Below are 15,684 nucleotides of genomic sequence, written 5' to 3'. Positions count from 1 at the left end.
GCAAACTTTCGTCTTCAGCGAAAGGACTGACAGGCAGGTGAGTCCGTGTGGATTCATACTTAATTTGAGCTGAGGACAAAGCAGAAGGAAACAGACAGGATGTGTACTGTACTTGCAAGTTAAATTTTAATCGGAAACCAAATGCTTGTGTAGAGTTCACACAGGCCACGGCGACAGCATCAAACCCAAGTGGCATGGAGCAAAGGAGGAACACGTGGCAAAGAGCAACAATGGCATCACACAGAAATGTTGACATATCAACAAAACCTGACACATACGGGAACTGCCAAGAGATTGTGGTTCTCTGCCTGAAAGAATTACAGATGCTCGAGTGAAACATCTGTCTTGTAACCTGTTAATTTGACAAGAAGCTTCTATTATTTCTCGTTCAGTAGAAGTGAAAACTGGGCTAGTTGGTATAACCTGTTAATTTGACAAGAAGCTTCTATTATTTCTCGTTCAGTAGAAGTGAAAACTGGGCTAGTTGGTATGGCTAGTTGTACATAATAGAAAACCAAGACAGCACAAACACAACACAATGAGGGAACACGGTAAATCCTTGAAGCATTTCAGATAGAAAAAGAAAATTACCGCTGCATCAGCATGTCATCTTTGACCCAACTTGAAAAAAAGAAATTGCCTTTCTGCATAAACAACCATGTTGATAACACAGTGCGTAATTAGTCACACTATCTGCTTCTAGCCTTTAATAGCATACTGGTGCATGTGGCTGTTTATGATGCGTTTACAGCTTACCATTCGCCTTATAATTGTTTTTCGAATAAACCTACAGTTGTTAGCCAATGCTCATCTAGTCTGTTCCTCTTTCACTGGGTCATGTAGTTTGCACTGTTTTGTGCCATGTACGCCTTGTTAGTTTCTTGCTGTGGTGCAACCGAACGGCTTTGATACGCCAAGGTTCCTGTGCGATATGACACAATGCTGTTGTTGCTCTTAACCGCATGCTCCGCCATCGCTTCCTGTAATCACCAGTTACCAAACAAGTGAAGCCCAAAGCTTCCCTTGATCGGCCATTAGCAATCACTTCCGCCAATGGCCGAAGAGATCACTGATCGGCCATTGGCGTCTTTCTGTGAACTCTGTCTTGCTTGGATTCCTTTGACTTCTTGTGACTTGATTTTCATACTCTACAGCCTTTGCCTCTTTCCACTGCATCTAAGTACTCAATCTCCTATAAAAATTCAGCTGCAAGTAGAGTGCCAGTTCTGTCAATTATCTCCTTCGGCCTCGTCGTATTGTGCTGCCAAAATCGACGAATCTTGCCATCAACATTCCAAGAGTTTCCTAGAACTGAGAGTTCCGTGGGCACAATGCAATGCAGCCACAATTAAGCAATGCTCATGTGTTCCTTTCGGTTTTGTTTAATGTACCAAAGGCTGTATGTTGTCTAGCAGAAAGAACTGTTAGAACACAGGCAACCTTTAATGCAATGAATAGTCAAGGCTTGGTTTAAGAACCCAAATTTTGTTAAAGTATTACTTTAACAAAGTGCTTTTTATTTCCTGACGTATATTGATGTGTTAATTCTCTAAGCAACAAAGTAAAAATGTATCACCAGATGTGACAAAATGTTGGGAGAAGATATGGGTAAAGAAACATATCACAGGAAACCTGTTTTGTTCAACATGCCTCAAATTTATTCATAGTTTGCTACAGTAAACTTCTTACCAAACCAGTTTGAGATGGGCTGGTCCTCTTTTGCGAACCTTCACATTGTAGTGTCTCTGCGTTGCCTCTACCAGATGGTGCCAGGTGCTTTGTCACATTCAAGTGGAAATGCGTATTTCCTTCTCAGAGCAGCCATAGTCCGCAATTCCTTAGTCTGACAAAGCTTGCACGGGCCAAAAGTGTTACATCCTACTGCACTTAAATAAATAAATTGAACCTCATTATGATGAAGCCGCATCCTCACGAAAATACCTTCATTACATCTGATATTTGCTACATGCTATCATTGGTGAGAAAATTTTGATTTATACTTCATAACCAATAATTCAATATATCAATGTTTATTATATTGAGATTGGACTGCGTTATGTTATACACATGAGTGTTACGTTTTTGATTTAACAATGTTCTCAACTTCATCAAACAATTTTCAGATCCTATCATCTTCGTTGAATCAAGGTTTAACTGCACGTTATAATAATGTCTCATCTGACACGTGAACGCCTTCTCTATATTTGACATTCGTTACCTGCTGCTGTTGGCGAGAAGCATTTGGTTCATTTCGTTATACCTGATGTAGAGGCTCAACTGTAATTGTAACAGGACAGGTGAAATCACAGTGATAGCAGACGACTGCCAGAGTTGCCGTACAGCTGCAACAATGACGTGAGAACACAGTACCTGCTTCTCTTGACAAGAGCACTCTTTCCGATAACAAAACAGTGATGCCATTTTGCATTTTATTCTCCACCGATGGGCAAGATACACAAGATTTGAAATAGGTACAACAGGCAGGCAGCCACAGTTGTGGCAATGTTCAATCACCTAGTAGTATGTACACAATTCAGTCTATATTATCTACACATCGTATTTACCTTTCCGCAACAAGCCAGAGCTACATATTGGGGCATGTAGACTTATTTTCAGCTTGTGTAGCAGCACATGCTTTATTTAGACGGTATCAAACTGTTCACTGGTGCTAGTGCAAAGCCGTAGAGGGTCGACATATATAGTAGTAATTTGAAGTTTGCCTTGGTGAAGGCAAATTCAAGAGGCTTTAGACGTTTAATAGTATCAAATAATTTCTTCAAGCAAAATACTAACTTCACAAATTGATATAAATTAAACTAGTGTCACATAATGGCGGAGTTACGATCGAAAGTGTCTGCTATAAGCCAGTCTATTCAAGTATAAAAGGCTGGAAGTTAGCCTAAGTTCTGCAGAGGAGATCCGAGTCTCGGCTCACGTACTATCACTGACTAGCGCAGCTACTTGTGCATTTTTGGGCGCGAAATCATGCCTAGTAACTGACGAAAGTTTAGGAAATAACCGGCGACTGCTGTAAAACGCAGCTATTTAGTACTCCAAAGGGCCAGCGGCAATGTAAAACGGATAACTGAAACAGTCCTTCCTAACGTAGACCTTTGTCGCGCTCATTTCTCCGCATTTAGAGCACTCACAAACTCTTCCAGTTTCTCCTGTATGTGGCGCACTTTCTTCAGCTCTTCGGCAAGCTCCACCCGGCGCCCCTTGAGGAGCTCCACTTTCTTCTCGCTATCCTGTGAAAAGTCGTCCAGCACTTCCTTGACGCCCTTCTCCAGCCGGCGGGCCTCGCGGTTCATCACCTGCTGCCGCAGCACGTTCGCGGTGGTGTGCATCATGCGCTGCACGCGCCAGAACAGGACCACGTCGTGGCACTCGAGGTCCGAGTCCAAGCCCTGGTGGTAGAGGTAGTACCCCTTGCGGCATTCGTTGGCCTTGGCCAAAGATCGACGCAGGAAGTGCAGGCGGTACAGGGGATCCCACGTGTCCCGGATGAACTTGTAGTCCACATCGACGTCGTGCGCCTGGACGTTCTTGCGGACGGTCGTCAGTTCCTCTTGCGTCAGGGCGGGGCCGTGCTTCTGGAGGAACTCGTGGTTCAGGAGTCGCTCCAACTCGGCCTTGACCACTGCTCGCTGCCTCTGCTCTTCCGTGGGCGAGGCCCAGTACAGCCACTGTTCCTTGACTCCGGGACCGACCATGTCGCGGACCCTCACCTCGGCTGCCTGCAGGCGCTGCTGTAGCGTTGTCTCCAGGAACCGGACCGCCTGATCCCACTGATGCTTGTCGTGAACCACACGGTCCTCGAGTGCGTTGAGCTGGATCATGCGCAGCATGTCCACAGCCTTGTCCTCCCAGACATGCCGGTCGAGGACTTCCTTGACGACAGCTTCTTTAAGACGGTCGAAGAGCGGGTCGTGGTCCTTTGCTGCCTTCCGCTTTTGCAAGAGCGCGTTGAACTCCTCCCGCAGCGTCTCCCAGCCCACGTCGACGGACTGCGAAGGCAGAAGCTGCTCGGCCCAGAGTTTCAGTCGGATGTCAACGGCGGTGTTGAAGTTTCCGGCATTGCCGGTTTGGGCCGCCGGCAGGAAGATGCTGTCAACCACGTAGCCGGACATGCACTCCCACAGGTTCCGCGACAACACCTCCTCCCAGTGCTTGGGACTCAGCTGGCTCAGGTTGACCACTTCGTCGAGCAGCTCACCGCGGGATCGCTCAAACAGCTCGTCACGGTCCAGCTCCCGCATCCTCGGAAAGCTGTTCTTCCACTCAGTCTCCAAGTTGAATCGCTGCGCCTTGAAGGCATCAGCCTGCTGCTCAACTGACTCCCGCACCATCTTCCAAAAGCAGTCTGACACGGCAAAGCTTAAGCTCTGAGTTGTGCACTGCGACATGTTCAGAATACCGTCTCGGCACAGCTTGGAATTGCGGAAGAAGGCCTCCTCGTAGGACTTGATTGCTGTGATGCTGTCTTCTGCACTGCCCCGGCCTGTTACAACTGCAAAGTATCCGAGCGCTTTCATGGGAAAAAGCTTTCCATCGAGGATCTTGCGAATTCGTGTTGGGTTTGCCATGTTCTGCTCGGCCAGGTCTACCTTGGTGAGGACAAAGATGGTTCTTCGGCCGCTGGGATCTACCTGGCTGACGAGGTCGGTGACTATGCTTCTTTCAGCGTCTACAGAGCCATCCTGGATGCACAGAATGATGGCATTAGGGTTGCTCATGTAGAGATTTGTCATCTCTCGGATGGCATCCTTGGTGCCTTCAGCCATCTCTGTTGTCGCCGTGCTGATGATGCCCGGGAGGTCTACCAGGACCATCCTTTGCAGCCCGGGGCCTTTGACGGTCATGGAGATGACGTCGGTGCTGATGGTCTTGCCACCACGAACACTGTTCTTCATCCGCACTTCGACCTCCCTTCGGAGGTCCGACAGCTCGGTCTCTTTAGTCAGGTCAAACTCTCTTGAACTGTCCTTAAACTTGGCAATGTGGTACGGCCCTTCGCTGAGTGTTACCTTGACTGGCGCCCTGGTCATCATTTCGCCTGCGCCACGTGGGAATATTCGCGCCTGCGCCACCATTTCGAGCACGCTCGTCTTGCCGGCGCTTTGGTCACCGACTACAACCACACGAGGAAGGTGGTCCTGAACGTTGTAGCTGGAGTCGTAATCACTGAGCTCGTCTAAGACCTCCGAGTAGAGGTCGATGAGAGACTTTTTTATCTTGCGCCGACTCACTCCCTGCTCCGACTTGAGCATCACCTGGCGTCGCAGCTCCCGGTTTTCCTTTTCCAGGCGCTCGATCTCCTTTTGGTACTTCATCTGCACCTACAGCGGATGAAAGAAGTGTATGTGAATTGCTACTCATACTTGAGAACTTGCTATGTGGACATGGACAGTATGTGCCTAATCCTTCAAGATAAATATTTCACAGAGACAACTGCAACTTGTACACCCACTCATCTTTGTCCACCAATTCATTCAAACTATGTGTCAATGTAATACTTAGTTGGCAACACTGTAAAGCTGCGCAAGTAGTGTGGTCGTAGAGAATTTTCACTGCGTGCGATTTGCGGTGGAGTTATTTTGGATCTGCGATGTTATGTCAAAACATCTAATATTTGTATGCCTTTGTGCTTCCACTATGCGAAATGCAATGTTTTGGTCATGAGCGCAAATGGTGCACTGTGGATGTTGGACGCAGAAATGTGTCACTTCACTAATTTGATGGCAAATAGGTGAAAATCTGTGATTCCTTCCACTTAATAATTACGTCGTGTCTTGCAACAGAAGTACGAGACCTAATAGAGAGTCTTAGCTTTTCCATATGCTCAATTACAGTTTAAGGAATGCTGGGTTACCGGCAGGATAAATGCGAGTATAAATGTGAGGTGGCGTGATCTTGTGGTACAGGGTATAACCAAAGAGGACACAGGTATTACCGGCAGTAACTTATCATATACTACTTATCTGCTGGTGGAAAGCGTCCATGTTCTGATGGACTGGAAACAATGACCGATACGCTTATCAAAGCAAACTGCAATGGCAGTAGATCACCCGTGGAGTAAGTTGATAGAGAAGTTTACATTATCTTTGTGAAGCCTTCTTCATTGGGATTAGTATGTATATGGGCTGGATGTGATGTCCGGAAACACCAATGAAGCACCATACACAGCTTCTTCCCCAGGGCTGGATCTAAGAAGCGCATTGCATTAATGCTCAGTGTTTGACTATGCTTGCAGCCCTTCATTGTGACATCTGCAAAAGCCACCTGTGAAACGTCAGAGAAATCTTAGTGTGTTTCTAACTGATGCCAAAGTTATTTGTCTTGCATGGCCTCTTTTAATGACTGGACAACTGTTCTTGCCACAAATAAATATTCAAGACAATAAATGAAAAAGTGGGCACTGTTTTCCTCCATACTCGCATAAGTAATACCTCTGTCACACGAGCACGTAAAAACTCTTTTACGCAAGCGGTCTTTTACCAAGTTGAAAGACTTTTGAATGAAGAGGTGTTGCGCAGCAGACACACGGCGCCGAGGATCTCCTTTTAGTGTTTCCTTCTGGACACGCTACCAAAAGCATGGCGCTAGCGTTCGAAACAATATCGGCCAAAAAAAACTTATGTATCTCGAAATATAAAGTGAAAGCTTATTGTTTCCACGTTTTTTCAAATAAATTTAACATAAACGTTAATATAAAGATTTATTGCAGTAGTTTAAAGAGCGTCATCACGTGACATCCCCAGCCCGTTCGACCTGCTTACGAGAGTACAGAAGAAAATGAGCATTGCTGGGTTTACTACACCTTCTGCGAGACATAAAATTATTTTTTATGATGAGCCTAGGCGACAGAAAATTACGCATTTGCTTATTTTCTTTAATATATGATAATTGCTGGTGCCCACTGGTTTCGAGGCTACTCCTTTTCGGCCGTAAAGGATATCGGCGAACTCCTCTTCCAGAAAAGACCGCTTCTGAAAAAGAGATTGCTCCCTGTCGTGTGTCTGCGGGCGATTCGGGAGAAGTCTTTGTGAAAATCTGTGATTCCTTCCACTTAATAATTACGTCATGTCTTGCAACAGAAATACGAGACTTAATAGAGAGTTTTAGCTTGTCCATATACTTAATTACAGTTTAAGGAATGCTGGGTTACCGGCAGGATAAATGTGAGTATAAATGTGAGGTTGCAAACAAAAGTGGTTAACGAGCAATAGTCGGCAAGCATCAGCCGATGTTCCTCCATGCACCGCATACCTTGGAGTTTCTACAAAAATTACGCGAGAGAACTGTGACATTGTGATCATTCCGTTACTATGAGTAGAGTGTGATGGTTAGTACATGGATTTGTCTTGGTGCTTGTGGTTCCAGATGTTCCTGTCACATTGCATATCATGCTGTATCTTTCTAAATTTCCAAGCAATTGTAGTTTTCTGAAGATAGTAAGCCAATAAATCTCTACGCACACGCGTAATAATTCCGGATTGTTCCGCTTAAACGCATCATTTTGATGAAAATGATAAATTTGCAAAGTCGCAAAACCCTTTGAAGCCAGATGGGCCAAACCAATGTACTACCAAACCATTCCATTTCTCGCTGAACCGTTGTATCTGCAGCTTCCCTAGTCAGCGACGGCCAACTTAAGAACTCTAGTGACTTTCGTAAGAAAATCTATGCCGCATCCACTGCGAACAGTGTCGTTCTCCCATTCATTCGTCCTTCGACCATCGCACCGCCTTATTCACCTGAATAAGCTCGTCCTGGAGCTTCTGCATTCGCTCGCGCTCGTTCTGACGGCGCTCCTCTTCCTGCTGCTGCGACGAGAAGATCGGCGCGACGGCCAAGGCTGTGGCGAAGTCGTCCAAGCCGTTGCGAACGACGCTGGGCGAGCCCTCGAACTTGACATTTTGCAGCCAATCGCCGATGCTGGCGAGACCGTTGGCAGCCGCGTTAGCACCGGTCCTGAACAGCCCTTTCTCGGGAATGCCTAGCTTGTCCTTCATGTTCGCCAGCGAAGCGCGGAACCTGTCCATGCTGTCCTGGTCGGGCAGCACGTCCTTGATCCACCCGAAGTCCGGCAGGTTGTCCCTAAACTCCTCGTACTTCTTGGAGACGTGTGCTCCTCCAGCGACGGCCGAGCCGAGGACGATATATCGCACTTTGAGCACGCCGCGAAGGATCCTGGCCACTAGCGCGACGTTCCGCGCGCTCTGGATGTTCGTTGTGGCGGCGTAGAGCTTGAGACGGTGTCTGGAGTGAGGACCTAGCGTGTGGTATCGATGGTGGCAAGCTTTGAGGCGCGGCGAAGTGCTCCACTTCTGGAGGTTGAAGCCGAACGCGCCGCGGACGACCGACAGCGCTCGGTGCTGGGACATGTTTGTAGCCGCGGCTCCGAATGTCAGCTAGGGACGAAATTTTTTTTCTGAGGGCGTATCGAGTCTGGAAATTGAATCACGAGAACAGTTTCAACTTTACTAGCCGGCGATCACTCGCCAGCGCTGCCTCCATGTTGAACTAGGGTCAGGCTTGGCGGGGCTTGGCTAGTGGCTTGCTTTAGACTTTGTGTGAGCCCGCGACAGGGGGCGAGCGTTTCCGGACAAAAAATTGCGAAATGTTTTACAGAGATCTTCGAAGGTTTTAGCTAAAAGGTTGCAGCGCGATTGGTGTCTTTGGTGACCACGTTTGTGAAAGTGTAGCTCTTCTATTATTGTGCGTTTTTTTTTTATTCCAAACGATTATCTGTCCCGCTATTGTAGTGGCCTGCTGCAAGATTTCTAGGCGTCCAGCTTGAAATTCGCATTTATCAATGTTGAATTTACCCAGTGTACCAATAATCCACCTTCTAGAATTCATATTTGCTAGCAAAAATGCAGACTGGTTGACTAAAAGGTTTACAATCAGCTTGTGAAGGAAAATGGTGCAAGCGCTGCGGGCAATGCTGTGCAGACGACGCGACGTACGTAAAATCAAACTTCACCAAACTAAATTTATGTACTGCCTAAAATAAACATTTTTGCATAAATTTCACAATATGCAGGCTGCATTATACATTGTAAGTTTCTAACAAAAATTATCTTACCGCGTTTGGTTCTTGACGCATCACTAGCGCCACTGTTAGGCCTGCCGGCGGAGTCGATAGAACGACAGCTGTCCGCAGGTCGCAGCCTGTTTAGTTCACCGGACGCTGGTGAGAGTCTTCATGTGGCGACTTCGTATGTAAGTGAAAAACCCCTTTCGAACCTTTCTTCTGCGCGTTTCAGCTCGGACTGCTCGCCGTGCTTCGCGTTGCCGCTTGAATTGATGCATGTTTCGAGTCCCTCCGGTCACCGGCAGGCGATCCGGGACCCCTAGCGATCGCTAACCATCCGTCCGCTTCCTTACCGTTAGGTTAACGGTCTCGGTTTTAAGTCGCATCGCCAGCCTCCTCCTTTTAGGTGCATCTCGCATCTATTAACGCTCATTTCTCCTCCCACCGCTATTCGCATCTGCCTTGCGTGTCTCTTATTAAAGATCACGCGTTTCGCCGTTTGCGGGCCTAATGCGTGCGGTGTGTATCTCTACGATGCGCAGAGCGGAACGAACGCTGCCGCTTGGAGAAAGGAGTTCGAGAGCGAGTACGGGAGGAAGGCGAAGAAAAAAAAAAAAAGAAAAAAAAAAATCATCTTTTCTCGTTCGCCGCATTTCAGCATCGGTAGTGTAGCGGCCGTGCACAAAGTCGCTCTCGGGCCGCTGTCGCTCTCTGGCGAGAGAGACAGCGGTTTTGACACGACCGTGTCGTGTGATGATCGGAGAACACGCGTCTCGCCTTTTTGACACACTTGTCACGGCACACGATGTGTCGCAGTGGGTTAGAGCGCACGCTTGTGTTCGTGTGCATCCAGTGTTTGTAACTGTCACGGCGAGTTGAATCAATAAACGACGGCGGTGCTGGTCTGTGGGTGGTGTGGTGGTGATGGTGTGAGGGGGGGGGGGGGGGGTGTACTGCAGTGGGGTTGGTTTCCCCGGGGCAGTCGTTTTGCCGTCACTATCGTGAGAGAGAGAGAGAGGGTAGCTTTTTGCAAGAGCCGTTTCTTGTCGACGACGACGAAGAGCGTGAGAAATCGTTGTGCATCCCTATCACGTCAGCGCGCCCCAAAACGCGGACTGCGGAACGAAGGCATGGTAGCGGTTGCGACGAAAGTAGAGAACGTGCATGCTAACATCGTGGCTGCTTAACACCGCTGCTTTTGCCGACGATTTGGATGCACTGATTCATGCCACTTTCGGACGAACTCGCTTCCTTTTATGCAATGCAGCGCCAAAAGTCGTGTGAACGGTTCACGCAAAGCTGAGAGCCTGCAACAGAGAATGAGTTTTTACTTCTGACAAAGAGTGTTGGGTCAGTAGAAGCCCGGCACAGACTTTGTTGACGCGAGCTCCCTTGTGGATGTGTTTATGCGTGCGCAATATGAATCGGTGTAAGCCTTTCACGCATGGTCCAGGGGATTACGTACGTTGTCGCGTACGCTTGTTCTTCGAAACTTCAACGCTGTTCAACAGTTTTTTTCCCAGCAAATACTAGTTTGCGTCGGCGCGTGTGGTGGCTCTGAACTGTTTTGTCTGTCGCTTTTCAGTTGAGCGTGAGATACTGCTATGCGCAGCGGTTTGTAGCTCCTTCCCCACTTAATGAATTTTGCCGGACGAATTTAATCATCCGTCTCGGGCCGCATTATACTTTCAGGAGCTATTAGTCACGGTTTGCTCGTTCCATGTCGCGGTGCCGATATTTCGTGCACGGCGTCGTCGACGTTGCAGACGATATTGTGACTTCTGCTTCTGTTTTTCTTGTTTTCGCGCGACGACGGTTCCAGCTATTTTCAGGAGCTCTCCCAGCCTCCTCCGGGCGAGTTGTCGTAGTGGACACAAAGAGGTCGCAGTGAGCTGTACAGACTTTTTAAGATTAGGGGGAAAAAAGAAAAGAAAGAATCGAAAGGAAGTGTACGAGCCTATGGTCGGAGGAAGATCGGTTTCGAGAATCTCTCGTCGGCGACGCTTTAAATAGAGACGCCGACGTCGGAGACGCTCGTCGGATGATCGGATTTCGCCGTTGAAGAGGCGGCCCGCCGCCGCGCCTTTTCAAATATGTATGCGCACGATGAATGAGTGAAGAGCAAAAAAGCGTGGCTTATTGCGAGGAACAAAAGGCGTCGGGGAGCTTTATAAACCGCGGAGGCGGTTTTGCTGACAGACGGGTATGGGAGCGCGAAAAAGAAAAGTGCGCAAACGAGCGCGTCATGTTGTTGGTGCGTTTTATTATTGCTCGATTTTTTTTTTTTTTGGGGGGGGGGGGGGGGGGGCAGCGCGGAGCACTATTTACCTTTGTTGTTTGCGTTTTGTCACGAGCTCGAGCTTGCCAAAAAAAAGTACGCGAAACCGAGGTAAATAGTGATAGAGAAAGAGAAACAACTTTATTTAAATAAAGATCTTCGTCACGACAGCCTAGTTTCTGTGGCGGATCTACTTTGGGAAGCGCGAAGAAATTGCTTTTATGTTTTGCCCGAGACGTAATACTGAGGAACGAGTGTTGTTACTCCTGCGTTGGAAGCGATGGGGTAAATTGTACAGAAAAAGAGAGAAAACCAGAAAGGGGGGGGGGGGGGGGGGTATTGCACTGTTTGCCCTTCTGAGAAGCGCCTGTAGTATTTTTTTGGTGACTGCTCAAGATGATCTTAGTATGTTGATTTTGTTTCAAAACTCGTTTCGATCACTCGATGAAAAAGAAAGAAAAAAAAAGGGAAAAGGTCGTTTGTGGAGAAATTAACCCAAACTACGTTTCTGAATCTCGCGCCGAAACCTCAGCTGCGGTGCGTCATTGTGACGTCACAGCTTTCAAAGGCATTTTTCTCGTATTTGGTGCCGTTTTTTTTTTTTTTTGGCCCTGAAAGTATTTCACACTTGCTATAGGTATAGCTTTCGATCCCTTTGAAATGCGATTCGGTACACTTTTACCGACAAACAATTAGCTGGACCCGTTTGATGGCATCAAAATCTGTGACGTCACGGGCGATCTGGTGCGAGAACTCCCGGTCTGCGTCGGCACCCGTGCGTAGTAGAAGACTTTTGCACCTGTGTGTCTGTTGCATGGCAAACACATATGAGGGGAATCATTGATGAGAACAAAATAAGGATCATTTTTTTTTTAGACTTTTTTGTAAATTCGTGGAATAAACTTGAATAGCTATATTGTTCTCAGACTCTCGTGTCAGATATTTCGGTACGTAAATACCACGTGGTCGAAATTCACACATGGTTTTCGACTTCGGCATCCCTCCTCCTAGGTGTAGTAGTCTGAGCTCGTTCTGGTGTGCAGCAAATTTTCTTTTTACAGCCTTAAGGGCAATGGTGGGGGTGTTTTTGCGCATTCTGTTTTACCAAGCGCTTCTTCTAACGGTACGAGCGGCCGTTTTGCTATTTGCAGAAGCGTAATTACTAACGCAGCTTAATTGGCTTAATGTTTTTTTTTTTGCAGTATTGCTTTTAGAAGTAACTGAAGAGCACGTGCTCTAAGACGAAAGTTGGGAGGATGCCTTTGCTTGTTGCTGTTACATCTGTACACGTACAGCGTCTGCTTGGCTTTCTGTATTTTTTTTTTTTTTTTTTTTGTTAGCGCGATAGTGTTGCAATGGAACATTGATTTTGACGCAAGGCCACCGGCAGGCCGATCCCGCAGAATGTGCGATCAAATGCGTTGGTGGGCCGATCGATCGATGCAGATACCCCTGCGCGATAACTGTCCTCGCAAAGGTTGTAACGCGACAAGAATGACGAAATGAGAGCGTTGTTCAATCACATGCTCTGCGCGTCGAGCTGCAGTCGGTTTGCTTGCTTAACATGTGTATTTCTCTCTCTCTCTCTCCGGATACGATCGTTCCTTGGTATTGACCATATATGGATGAAAGGGGGAGTGGTGGGGATTAAACGATTAGGGTTTGCTTTTTTTTTAGGCATCTTGAGCTAAGTCGTTCGTGCGGACACGCAGGAGCCCGCTTTCGAAAAATGATAGCTATAACTTGCTTGTCCGGGACATACTGCACTATACTGTACTGTACTATGCTATACTATACTGTACTTACATACTGTACTATACAGGGTGTCCCAACTATCATGCACCGAGATAAAAAAAAATATGCAATGCAAATGCAACGCAGCTGGACAGACCCAAGGTAGTAATGCTTGCCGTCGCTTGGACATACTCAGATTGTTTCTTGCATTCCGTCTGATTACATTATTCTTAATTAATTATTCAACTTTTCAAGTACTTACAATTGGATGAAAAGCGTCAATGAGGAAATTGTAGAGCATCATGCAGAACGCCCGATGCGGCTTTCGGTTGATCAACACGTGCTACATAATAGCGTTTTTCCGAGCGTGAAAAGAAGCCCGCGAATACACGCTAAGTGCCGCGAGCGGGCCAGTCGCTCGAATTATCGACGAAACTCGGGAGAACTCCAGGGGCTTTCAGTTTCCTGACTTTTTTTTTTTTTTCCTTCTCTGTCTGCAGGGTAGAGCGAGTGTAACTTCCTTTGTACTCCGCATCGAACTCTTAGACAAACGAATCAGTTTTTGGTCGGATGTTCTTAGTTGTTGCTTTCGGCGTTGTAGTATAGTGTGCCATATACGTCATCGTGTGCTTTGTCTACCGCGGTTTCTTCGCTCGAGATTTCGTTCGCCGAGGCCGTTTTCTGTAGATAGAATGGGGCCGTTGATTGTCGAGCGAAATCTTCTGAGCGAAACTATGGGAAATCTCTTCTTCTCCGACGGGACGCGCGTGCTCTAATTCCACCCATGTGTTAGCTTCTTGCTCCACAACCTTAACTCGGGTGGAGTAATTCTCTCTCCGGAGACTACAGGTCGGGGCGGCCCCTTAGATCTTCCGTAGCCCGAGCGAGGGGCCCTGCGCTGTAGAAATACTTTATGCCCTTAGAAGTGAATAAGGGTGTGAATCGCTCAATAACTCACATCCTTACACCCTTTTCTGTTGTTAGGGAGGGGGTGGGCGGTATAGACATATCTAATTAGACCCTTATTCACTTTTAAGGGTTTAACTTATTTTACGGTATGCACCTGAAGATTGTGAGTTGGCCAAAGTGCTCGAGAAATGAAATGGCTAGCGACATGTATAAAAATTTCGAAAAAGCATTTGCTAGGCAAAACATTTCATATAATCTGGAATTATAAGAAAAAATATGAAATATTTCAATGAACGAACGAACGAACGAACTAACGAACGAATAAATGAATGAATGAATGAATAAATGAATGAATGAATGAATGAATGAATGAATGAATGAATGAATGAATGAATGAATGAATGAATGAATGAATGAATGAATGCAACGTTTACTAACACAAAGCTGGCTCCAAGGTCGAAGTGGGAAGAGGTGGGTATGGGAGCGAAAAAAAAAAAAAAAAAAAACACCACCGTGGGAGTCATCGGCCGATCGAACCCGCTGTTGTCAGCCATGCAGAGCCTCTCTAAAGGAGGCGGATTGCGCCGAGGCTCTTCAATGTTCTTCACTGACAATCATTGTTTCCAGCCAAATGAGTGATAAACGGAGTTTCGAAAGAATACTCCACCAGCCTAGATTCTATAGCGCTATACTCTAACGTTGTCCCCTTTTAGCAGCTGACGATGCAAGAGAAAACGGCCGCGAAAGTTTCCAACGCAACGCAGCCTAGCCGATATCGTAGACGACGTCACGGTTGATTGTCACAGAAATGAACAAGAGAAAGATGGGTATCGGGACTCCGCTATCAGTAAGAAGGAAGGAAACGCGCCTGTCTTTCACCTTTGCGTGTGGTGTATCGAGATTGGACAAACTGCGTCGCTCTAAACGTATTCCTACATAGTTGCTGCTTAGTTTCGCTTCTCTCGCGCGCACGCACATACACAAAACAGACGACAGAAACGGAGAGAACACGTGTGAGAGCTGTCCTCAAGCTTGCTTCTCTGCCACAATGTTATACACAACACGCAGTGCGTAGAATAATTCGAACAGAGGCGCGCTATTTCGTTGTGTATATACACACACTGAGTGTTTCCATTTCGCGCTCGTTTGCATCGGTCGAACTGATGTATGCGCGGTGTTATTATGCATGCGCGTTCGGTTTGTTTCCTCCGCGTACATGTTTCAACGCATCACTGATGCCCTCCCGCTGCAGGGTCGTGCGTGGGTTCCCGTATGTGAGCACGTTGTTATTGCCGCCGCCGGTACGTCGATGTGTACACGCGCTGTGCTCGTCGGCCATAATTTGCCGCCTATTAATTCTTGCGCGCTCCGCTGAATCGACTGACCGACGGAGCTTCGTCGTTCGCTTCGAAACTTCGTATAGTCTTTCCTTCTTTCTTTGTTGTCGCTTTCGTGATCGTGATGAATATGGATTAACTGCACTGCATGGTGCGCTGCGCGTGCTTTCCCGTGGATTGACTTTTTTTTTTCTTGCGGTATTTGTTTTTAGTTTTTTTTTCCCTCAGGTAAAGGCGTGTGGCGGCTGGCTGCGGGCACCGATTAGTCGTAAACGGCATCTTACTGATATCCTCGGAAAAGTGTTTACAGTCGGGGCATTCTACCTGTACTAGCTTGCGTGGCCGATATACTTGGACGAAAACGAGGAAACTCGGATCTGGCAGCG

At 47.2% G+C, this 15,684-nt stretch overlaps 2 protein-coding genes across 3 annotated transcripts in view; one reads left to right on the top strand and one right to left on the bottom strand.

Annotated features, from left to right (window-relative positions):
• Nucleotides 1-2,415: 2,415 nt before the first annotated feature.
• On the bottom strand, nt 2,416-8,538 carry LOC119466037 (dynamin-like 120 kDa protein, mitochondrial). Its single transcript, XM_037726529.2, has 2 exons — nt 7,758-8,538; nt 2,416-5,339 (listed from the first exon to the last, which is right to left on the bottom strand). Exons 1-2 carry the CDS (start codon nt 8,385-8,387, stop codon nt 3,123-3,125), a joined length of 2,847 nt encoding a protein of 948 aa, XP_037582457.1. The 5' UTR covers nt 8,388-8,538; the 3' UTR covers nt 2,416-3,122.
• A 590-nt stretch (nt 8,539-9,128) lies between these two features.
• The window catches only part of LOC119466043 (neurocalcin homolog), a 129,530-nt gene continuing 122,974 nt past the window's right edge, over nt 9,129-15,684 (top strand). For both annotated transcript variants that reach the window (XR_007463994.1, XM_037726537.2), the window contains exon 1: nt 9,129-9,228. The gene's annotated coding sequence lies outside the window, so the exon portion shown is untranslated. The remainder of the gene's footprint in view (nt 9,229-15,684) is intronic.

This window comes from Dermacentor silvarum, chromosome 10 (assembly GCF_013339745.2).
Source record: "Dermacentor silvarum isolate Dsil-2018 chromosome 10, BIME_Dsil_1.4, whole genome shotgun sequence".
Lineage (NCBI taxonomy): Eukaryota > Metazoa > Arthropoda > Arachnida > Ixodida > Ixodidae > Dermacentor > Dermacentor silvarum.
This window is presented reverse-complemented; position numbering and strand designations above follow the sequence as displayed.